At 40.1% G+C, this 10,602-nt stretch overlaps 2 protein-coding genes across 3 annotated transcripts; one reads left to right on the forward strand and one right to left on the reverse strand.

The window, feature by feature from the left end:
- The first annotated feature begins 52 nt into the window (after positions 1-52).
- On the forward strand, positions 53-7,695 carry usf2 (upstream transcription factor 2, c-fos interacting). Of its 2 annotated transcripts, none has more exons than XM_080787823.1 (11): positions 53-803; positions 1,609-1,652; positions 2,032-2,141; positions 2,927-3,046; positions 3,442-3,604; positions 3,874-3,961; positions 4,242-4,286; positions 4,825-4,883; positions 5,045-5,139; positions 5,479-5,607; positions 5,864-7,695. In XM_080787823.1, exons 1-11 carry the CDS (start codon positions 766-768, stop codon positions 5,951-5,953), a joined length of 981 nt encoding a protein of 326 aa, XP_080643949.1. In that variant the 5' UTR covers positions 53-765; the 3' UTR covers positions 5,954-7,695. The 2 variants fall into 2 exon arrangements, with proteins under 2 accessions (XP_080643949.1, XP_080643948.1); XM_080787822.1 differs by having other exon boundaries at positions 57-803; positions 5,045-5,151.
- A 1,571-nt stretch (positions 7,696-9,266) lies between these two features.
- On the reverse strand, positions 9,267-10,265 carry LOC308331632 (free fatty acid receptor 3-like; the record flags this gene model as incomplete). The annotated part of the gene is made up of 1 exon (XM_080787119.1): positions 9,267-10,265. One exon carries the CDS (start codon positions 10,263-10,265, stop codon positions 9,267-9,269), a length of 999 nt encoding a protein of 332 aa, XP_080643245.1.
- Between the last annotated feature and the right edge of the window lie 337 nt (positions 10,266-10,602).

Here is a 10,602-nt window from a genome sequence, read left to right on the forward strand (position 1 = left end):
AATTCGAAAGATAAGAATTATTTGACAAAATAACCCGTACCAATTATAATAAACTAAATGTATTTCGTACAATTAAAACAATATATAGTACATATTTACAGCACCATATAGCCAAGAGCAATGCTTTACATAATGTATGACGACAGTCAACAACTGTATTAACAAAGAAGAATACACACACCATGACATCAAACTGGTAACTCTTGGAATTTTAAATTCACCAACATGTAGCAGAAAATGGGTTTAACACGTCGTTGTCTACAATAGATCCACTCCATGTCTTATTGCGCGCAAGAGGAATCGGACACAGCCTGGCGCGGATGAACAGAAGCTCTACTGTAACGCCGCGCCGAGGCCACCGACAGGGGGAACAATAAGGAAGGAAGGGAAAAAACAAGCAAATAGTCCACAGTGACAGTCGATCATCTAATACGGTGCATTTAGAGATCTGTTAATCCAAAACGAAAGATAGCTCTGCTGATTTGACCAAGTTATTCAGATAATACTGGGCGCGCATTCCACGCTGAACGGAGCGATAACCGAAAATCTAGTGCAAGGTCGAAAGAGAGCGAGGGAGAGAGAGAGCAGACGCAAACACGTCCCCCCAGCTCTGCAGCGGTCTCCATTTTAGATCCTTGCCCGGTTGGTACCTCACGTGTCCTGGACTGTCTTTCTCACATGACCCGCGTGTTTGTCCCCGTGATCAGTACTTCCATCTCTGTATTTCAGTGTCGCTGAATATCACACATTAAAACAGCAACCTTCATGGATATGCTCGAACAGAGTTTGGACAGCTCGACGAGGTAAGAGAGAGCGAGAGAGGCTACTGCTGCGCTGCAATGGCTTCCACGGCCTAGTAGACCTAAAGTCACCATGTTCTCTGTCTATGCGACGCAATGTTAACACATTAAACGTAGGATAGGATAACTTTGGCTATTTTTTTCACTCTCACTATTTGGTACCCGAGAGATATGTGAATGGTGGCATCTTGCACGAGCCGAGCTGCATACGTAGCATGTTGCATGCATAGGCTGTATTATCGTAAAAATATTATTTAATGCAAAATAAAGTTCTCGTTAGATGCGGTTGTAACGTTAGAGGACACTGACTGGGTCGCTTGTATATTCGCCAAGGAAAGCAGCAGATGCACAGTAGTTTAAATGTTCGCGTTTTGTTTAAATGGGGCATTTCTGACTGACGTGTGGTCTATTATTCCATAGTTTACATCTAACGTTACTGCAGAGCTTTTGTTATTTTTAAATATATTTTTGCCAAATAAACTGGGATGGGCGTTGCTGGGCAATTTCAATTGTTAACAGTTATAAGGGAACGTTGACTCGAAACAAAATATAAAACTCCAAATATTAATGTAACTATTCTTGTTCAAGAATATTTACGAGTTTCGGGTGACGGGCGGCAACGTAGCAAAACAATTTCTATTAACAGCGATTGCTGTCTGATGATGACTACTAGGTTACTCCAGTCGTCACATCTCACCGCACGAGGTCGCTATTGATTCATGATTAATCCTGAGTTTCATAGGACATTTGTTAATTCGTAAGATTAATGTAATATAATTAAATGTTGTTTTTCTGCTCTTCTTTCCAGTCACGAGAAACAGGAAACAGAAGAGGTTGTCCATTTACAGGAAGGTAACAAATAACAATCTAATTATTTCCATTCCAGCTGTAAGAGAACAGCTTAATTCCATGTTGAGAACTAATTTGCTATGCAAGTACTAGAATATTACTGCAGTGCAACACAGACACTATTGACAAAATACTATACTATATAGCTGTTTACTGCAAGTAGTTCCTATATTGAGAATGAATCAATATGTCGTCTTTTTATGATTTTAGTTATTATATTTGTATTATGCTTAGTATGAGGAGTAGTTCTGAAGGAGAATTGGCTCTGAAATCCATTCGTTTTGTCCAAGTAAAGTTATCCACAAAGGGAGTTTGTCATCAAGAATGTAGTGTATTTCTATATTTACACTTTTGAAATAGGTTGCTCATTTGATGTTTTCAGGAGAGGCTGTGGGAGCACAGACCACAGTGACCATCGCCAATGTACAGCAGGCTGCATTCGGCGACCACAATGTGCAGTACCAGTTCCGTACAGAGAACAGTGGGGGACAGGTCAGTATTGCATACATCTCTAGACCTAGAGAATATATTTTGTGACGCAACGAGTATATGATTCCTCCCACCCACCCCAGGGTGCAAGGTGTTGTGACAGGGTCACAGAGAAAGAACAACTTAATTGGAGAAATCTTTTCTTTATTAAATGTATTGCTTGTGGTCAAACTAATTTGTAGAATTATCAAATGTAAATTTTAAGTTTGTTTATTTATATATCCATCCATCTTCAACTGCTTATCCGTAGTCGGGTCAGGGCCAGTTTAGAGATATACCTGTAATTACTCCATCTGATTCTTTGTCCTGGGGTCTCCTCCCAGTGGGATGTTCATCGAGCTTGAGCCATCCTAACCAGATGTCCGAACCACCAACCAACGATTTAGATCAAGAGTTATTCACGTTTTAAGATTTTCGTCCCAACCGGAAATGACATTGAATGTTGCCCAATAGAGTGGTGCGCTCGGTTATGGAATGATTAAGGTTCTGTCTTTTGATTAATCTCCGCCCCGGGCAACTGACGTAATTAATGATTAAGGTGGAGACCTCCGTCTCTGGCTTTCTAAGTTAATGTCTGATTTAACATATACTTGCTTGGTTTCTCCCGATAAATCATGATATATAACCATATATATATATAACCTAATTTAATTTTAATTTAACAAATTAGGCCAATCTCTAAGTCGAATCATGCAAAAAAAAAACAACACATTGACTATCAACTAAGATAGGTAGGTAATTGGTAGTCGACTATATTATATATATCTCTCTCTCTTTCCTCTCCCCAGGTGACCTATCGTGTGGTACAGGTGACTGATGAACAGTTAGAGGCAGCCCAGGACGGAGCAGGAGCTGTCAGCGTGGTTTCTACTGCAGCATTCACTGGAGCGCCACAAGCAGTTGCACAGGTGTGTAGTAATGCATGATTTATACGCCATCATACAATGCCGAAAATTTATGATCTACAAGTCTCACTCTCAACACGATTGCTTTTTCTAGATCAGCTACTTTCAGTGCAGGACACTGACCTGCAACAAAGTATAAATCAGGCTTAATGTTTCATAAAAATCCTCTGAGTTAATTAATACCTGTAACTACCCTTTATGGCACTACATTGAAAAGTAGAATGACCTTGATGTTATGACTCAGAATAATTGCACCACTGACCAACTTGAGGCGTATGTCGTGATTTGTGAAAGAACATCATTTGACTACCGGTATTCATAAAAGTGCAATCTATTATCAGCATTTTTTATGAATCAGTCACACAAATCTTTGCTGTTTCTTGCTCGCTCTTCACCAGGCTGTTATTCAGAACCCCTTCAGCAATGGAGGAAGCCCTGGAGGTGAGACTGTGGGAGGAGAGACGCGTTTTGCATATTTTCCTGCTTCCGCGGTCACCGATGGAACCGCTACTGCAGTCTCAGTGCAGGCCACTGCAGACCAAGCACTCACACAGGCTGGAGGTGAGGGAACCACATGTGTTTGGACAGAGATGTGGGTCCTTTACAACTTCACATCAGTGTCTGTTGATCAGTTATTCAGAGATGATGAGGTGTATATGTTTTCCTTGGGATCTTTGCTTTAGGAAGCAGACATCTCCTATTCATCTTTATCTGGGAAATAACTAATGTTTTTCAGATTAATTGTTCACTGATAATTTCTAACTTACATTAACTAAATGATTTAGTAAATAATTCAGTTTGATTTACATGTGTTCTCCCTCTAAATTCAGGCCAGTTTTACGTGATGATGAGCTCCCCTGAGGTACTGCAAGCCGGTACCCAACGTACCATTGCACCTCGCACACACACCTACACCACGTGAGTATCCTGTAACTCAGTTTTACTCTAAATCTGTCCAATTCAACATTGACATAACAGAGCACCCCACCATATGGGGTGACAACGCTTCTCAATTCTACATTCCCCACCCTCCCCAATGCCACATTGGATTGGTATATTCCTTACCTCTTGCTTCCTGGTTTGGCATGATTGGTTTGTGACTGTGTGTGCAATTCATTATAAAAAAGGAACAGTTATGATTCAGAAAGTTAAAAAAAAAGGAGAACCAAAATATGTCCCACTTACCTGCCATCCCCAGAGACCTTGGTGAAAGCGAGATGTTGCAGCAAGGCAATACAAACTGGTGAGGAGAACTTTGACATCCCCCTACAATGTACCCTCACTTCCCACCGCCCTACTCCCATCATGTGTGGTAGAGACAGACCTGTGGTTACTCTTACTAGTTGTGATAAGTGCTAGGTGGTGTTTGTTTAGTGTTCCTGTGTGTTGATTATAAAGAACATTTTGGGGCCAGTGTTCCAGCCAGTGGCAACATTCAATCAACTGGATCTTTGATTTGAAGCCTCTCAGGGGGTCATTGACCATATTCACATGCTCGCTATTTTGTTCTTACATCATACTCGGAGGTGGCCTGTGAGTATGACACAAGGGCAAAATGGCTGGCATGTGAATATGAGTAATTACTTACAGTATGTAGCATGGAAATGTATATTCCCTTCCTTTAGTATAACAGTGTCACAGATGCAGTAAAATAAATTGATGATATAAATCGTACATGAACATTTACTGTATCGTTTTTAGAAACTTGTGTTTATGCAGACTTTTTCAATACTGTTACGTTTATCAGAAGTCAGTCGCTTCAATATGTTGTTGCTTTACAGGAAAATGGAGGGTCCGCGTGCACCCAGGGATGAGAGACGAAGGGCACAGCACAATGAAGGTATTACTATATGCATTCATAATCAAAACGACATTTACCAATACATAGTATTGTTTGTTTCTTGTATTAAAGCGGATATAGTTATGAATCCACATTTGGATGTGTAATTATGGAGAGTTTTGTTGAATAATAATTAAATATGAGTTGCTTTGTCTCTGTAGTGGAGCGGCGGAGAAGAGACAAGATCAACAACTGGATTGTCACCCTGTCAAAGATCATCCCTGACTGTAACATAGACAGCAGTAAGACCGGAGCGGTGAGTCAAAAGGTTGACCATGATTCATTTTTTCTCAGAGTGTGAGTGAGTGTGAGTGAGTGTGAGTGAGTGTGAGTGTGTGTGAGTGTGTGTGTGTGTGTGTGTGTGATGCCCTGCTTGAAATGATATTGAATTTGTCATGTGTAATTTCTTCTGTTCCTGTAAAGGAGTTAAGTCATAATACTACTAATTTGCCTTGTAAACCAGTGATTTGCATGAAGGGGTTCTCTTAATTATAGACATAACTTAATGTAAGAGACATGGTCGAAGAAATTGGAGGGAAGTCATGAACACTTGATTTTAATGTAATTCACTATTACCTTCTGTTCCATTCCTCAGAGTAAAGGAGGCATCTTGTCCAAGGCCTGTGACTACATCCGGGAGCTTCGTCAAAATAACCAACGACTACAGGAGAGTTACAAAGAAGTAGAGAGAGTCCAGGTGGACAATGAGCTGCTTAGACAACAGGTGAACTTCCCTTCAAGCACTAACTGTACTATTCATTATATCACATTGTGATGTTACTTTGCTAAATTAATTGATCTATAGAATAATATTAGCTCGTAACGTAAAGATAATGTTTAAAAACCTTTATAGCTCCATTTAGAAAGAAAATATGCAATAAAATAACTGTTCCTCAAGTTCTGCTAAATAATTGTCACTTTCACATTAAGTGTGCATTCTTACCTATTCTTCCTTGTACTATTTTTGTATTCGTTATTAGATTGAAGAGCTGAAAAACGACAACGCACTGCTTCGAGCGCAGCTACAACAGCATGGTATAGAAATGAATGGAGATTCAACACCACAGTGACACGAGGTTCTGAACTCAATACACAAACCCACACACCTCACGGAAAACAAACCACAGATACTCTCGCCAACTTGAACAATGCTCGAAAAGAATATTGAGGAGAAAATTGCAAGTGTCCTCCACCATGCAGCCTCTCATAAAACAATAAATGAACTAAATGCTGAAATGCAAAGTCTCCCCCAGCTTTCCTCTTCCAAGACTGGATGCTGAAATGAATAACTAACTTCACCTTCCCACCACCGTTTAAAGGAAAACAATGTTGATACACCACCATGCTTTCATTGTTTTTAGTTTAAATTATGGACTTAATATTGAGAATGTTTCTTTTGGAATTTATCCTTTGGGAATTTATCCTTTGGCCTATTGTTTTGTTTTTTTCCTTTTGCTTTGTTCAACATTTGCTGTGTTTTGGATTACTTTGTTTGACAAGAATGAAAACATCTATTTGTTTTTTAATTTATTAGTCTTCAGTGAATATTCAGTATGTGTGTGTTTGTGTGTGTGTGCGCGTGTGCGTGTATATATATATATACACACACACACACAAAGGAAAAACTGTTGCCGTAGATATTAGTTGAACCCATTTAGACCTGAGGCCGATTCTAAAAACGCCTCCTGAAACCTAACCTAAGGTTTTCTGAAAACCTTCAAATTCTTATTAATAAAAAAATACATTTACAGACACAGAGGGCGCATCTGGCATTTAAGGTAAAACAATGTATAGGTTAAACTCGGTCTAAATGGGTTATATTGGGCTGAATTTTGTTGCAGGCCTGCATTTTGTTGCAAAATATATTTTCCTCCTAATTATAGGCAAATCAGTTTAGCTTCATCCATTTGTCATCACTGTTGGTATGACTAGGTTTGCTGTCAATGTACCGTGTGCATCATAAAACTGACAGCTTTAAGGTTTTCGTTTGCATTTTTGTGTTCTGTAGGGCAGAGCATCATTCTAAACATTGGAAATATATTGCATTCAATTTCATTATGCTGATTTTCCCAGCCAGTTCAGGGCTTTGAAACATTAAGGCCTGATTTTTCCTCTTAAGTTGTGCGGCATTATCACACACAAATGGCTGATCTGCAAGCTCACAAGGTGGCGTGAAGCGTTGTGGGCTTGCAGATCAGCTATTTCCGGTGCGTCACACCTGTGCAAAACAGTGAGTCAAACCAACGGAGTCAAAGCCTCTTGCCACACTTATTTTACTTGACTAAAATATTTTGTTTTGTAATGAGAACTTTAATATTTTCCTCAGTTGCAGTGGAACTCAAAAGCTCTCTTGGAAAGAAAAAAAAAAGCATGTGACATTAAAATGTATTGACACCCTGGTCAGACTTTCTAGGAAATGCCTCATGTGTGTTACAGTGGGACTGGCTGGGAGGAATGAATGTTATTCTGTGGGGGACATGCATTATGAACATGGTGCAGTGGCAGTATCAACAATGATACCACTTCTCTGGCAATCAAAGTGTAAGGTCTTTGATAGAACCATGTAGGTTTTATTTTTTAGCACAAAGCCTTAATAGAAGCATGTTGGAGACAGTTTATAACATAGCTCAGGTAATTGGGATAGTACACTGGCAGTGGTTCCCAAACTCGGTGCAGTCTTTTATTGTATGCAGTTATTTGTTTGTGACCCAATTTGGTGCAATGTACAGTATGTGTATCAAAATGAGAATATCTGGTTGACTATGAAAATGTAAATAGTTTTTATTGGGCATTAAATCATGGTACGTTTGTATATCTGCTTATTTTAGGTCACTGATTTAATGCACTGAACTGGAGTATAAAGCATTTCAACAGGTTCTTAAAACTACAATCCTTAGTTTTATGTTTGCCGTCTCCCAACCCAGATTGAGAGTGGTAATTGCAACGATGTTCAAACTACAATAAAGACCTAGTGTTCAATTCGGTGCGCTGTGTGCTTCAAATTTGACATTATCAACCAGTCTGTGTCCTACCTGACACCAGAAGACCAGTCTAAGTTTCTCAATGGAAGAGTAGGGAGACCACTGCCAAACACTGCATACTCTAGTCTACCATACAGATTGGTTCAAATAAAGTTGTATTAATTACAATAAACCCCAGAGATTATAGCTTTAAGGCTGATTTATGCTTCAGCGATACTGAAAAAAGTCATGCATCACACGTTTTATTTGAAAATACATTTAGTATGGCACTTTGATGCTAAAGCTTACATCAGGCTTTACCAATAGTTGCATTGTAGTGTAGTATTATCATAGATCTATGATAATATTCCATATTTTTTCAGTAACTGAATATTTGGGAACCAGTGCTGATGACAATTTTATGGTTAAGACAGGACTGGAGCACAATGTGCTGCTGAGGGTGTTACAAAGAATATAATTAAGTAATGACATTTTGTAACTGACCATGTTTTGTCTACACTGAAAGCAATCAAAGCATGGAATTTTAACCACTGGCATGAATAATTCTGGTAGTACAATAAAAACCGTGATGCTTAAACCAAAGTGGTGTTTATTCATTCATGAATCCACTTGCTGACCGGCTGTCAGTATTGAGCAATTGCTTTTATAGGGGCATAGGCCTATATGTGACCATACCATTAGATTTTCTAATCATGTCATGTGACATGTCAAACTATTTGTGATGTCGGCTTAGCCCAAGGAGTGTTTTTTTGTTCAAAATTAATGCATGGAATGGATTCAGAATCATGAAAACCTGAGTTTGACACGTCACATGCTACTTAGCATAATTAAAATGAGAAAATGTTCGTTATAGGTTTTAAATGGTACCCCAACATTCAACCCCTGAATTTACCAAGATCCAAAAATGTTCAATCCATCAATTATTTTTGTCAATCATCAATGTTATTTGGATGACCCTAAGGATCATAAAAAAAACCTTGAACCATTACTATTTATTTTGGGCCAAATCTTAGATTGACTGGCTTACATACACATACTTGCTTCCAAAATGCAACTCAAAATGAAATAATAAAGAAAAGCATACCTACACACAGTATCAACATCAAAATGAATCATCATAAAACCAGCTATTAGTTCTGACATACTATTGGTCCGACAGTCATTAGACAGACAACCTAACCCAAATCCCTAACCTAACCCTATAACCGCAGGTTAGGGAGCGATGGTGATTTCCGCACGTTGGACCTTTGGTGTGTCGGACGCGTGTGTACCCTAAATCTCTCACACACTAAAATAGAATGCACATTCACTAAATTCACATTGACTACAATATCTAATACATGATGCACCAAAAATCTGCCTTCTCAGAACAATTCTTAAATGGGTCATCCCTTGAAAACCTTCAAGGTGGCCCTGTTACCTTGTCTGCTTTGGAGGAACTTAAACAGCAGCAATGAACCCTTCCAGACTTCAAGATGTGCAGTTTAACTATGAAGTTATGGAAGCAGTGATTGAGCATGCTCCTGACAGCTGCTGAGGAAAAGTAGAAGATAATGGGGTCCAGGCATGCATTGAAGGTACTGGAAAGCAACGCCACGTCCCTCCAAGTCTCACTCTCCTGACGGGAAAACCCCACAACATGGGACACATTGTATGGGCCAAAGCAGACTGCAAACACCAACAGGGTACCGAGGGCCAGACCAATGGCACGAAGCCTTCGACGCCGGCCGATTTTGGGCAATCGGGACAGAATGAGAATAAAGTTGACATAGCAGAAGCAAGATATCAGGAAAGGGACACAGAAAAGAACCAGAAATAGCTCAAGGCGGACTGGGAGCAGGATTCTGAGCTGATCTTTATTGAACTCCATGTAGCAGCGGAGAGGGGTGATATGAGTGTTGTTGACACTGTCATCACCACTGCTACTGCTGCCACAACCAGTGGACGTGCCTTTAATCCACCCTAAGCATGGAACAATGTACACAATGCTGAGATTCAGAGAAGAAACCACCCAAAACAAGATGCAGGCCATCACAGCATAGCGTGGCCTGCGAGCCACAGAGTACCTGAGGGGGTAAGCCACACCCAGATAGCGCTCCACGCTCACAGCCATCAGCAGCAGGGTGCTGTTGTAGATGGTGACGTAGAACAGGAAACCGGAGATGGGACACAGGAAGTAGGGTAGGTGCCAGGTCATATTGTCTGCAACCTCTTTCATTTTGAATGGCAGGAAAGTCAGGAAGATGAGGTCTGAGATCGTGAGGTTGAGAAGGAGAACGTCTATGGGGGTAGGCTTGCGCCGCACCTTGAGGTAGAAAGTGTGAAATGCCAGGATGTTGGCAGGAACCCCCATTAGGAAGGTGACTATGTAGCCAGAGAGCAGCAGGTGGCTGATTGTCATGGTGGTTATTGGTTACTCTCTTGTTTATACTGTAGACTCTGGCAAGACTTTCATGGAACTTGGCATGGAGGCTTCTTTATCAGCTACAGGTGCCACAAAGACTGCACTGCACAGAGGAGAACATGACATTGAAGAGCAGTGATTAAAGCCCAGTCCATACCAATGATTTGCAGTGCATCAAGTTGCAATAGCAAAAAAAGGTTATTTTTCTTCAAGTTGTATACTGCTTAATTCCCAAAATTGTACAAATGCAGACTTGTAAAGAAAAAAGGAATCCAAGGCACTCCGTCTTTAGTGAAAAAGAATGATATAATTTATTGATGAGCAAGGCAAATAA

Source organism: Protomyctophum bolini (assembly GCF_963924005.1).
Source record: "Protomyctophum bolini genome assembly, chromosome: 17".
Lineage (NCBI taxonomy): Eukaryota > Metazoa > Chordata > Actinopteri > Myctophiformes > Myctophidae > Protomyctophum > Protomyctophum bolini.

What these genes read in the sequence shown, in the direction of transcription:
- usf2 (XM_080787822.1), top strand. Translation starts at nt 766, where the DNA reads ATGGATATGCTCGAACAGAGTTTGGACAGCTCGACGAG. An exon ending in AGTTTGGACAGCTCGACGAG is followed by an intron (nt 804 to 1,608) that starts GTAAGAGAGAGC and finishes TCTTCTTTCCAG; the next exon opens with TCACGAGAAACAGGAAACAG. An exon ending in CGCCACAAGCAGTTGCACAG is followed by an intron (nt 3,047 to 3,441) that starts GTGTGTAGTAAT and finishes GCTCTTCACCAG; the next exon opens with GCTGTTATTCAGAACCCCTT.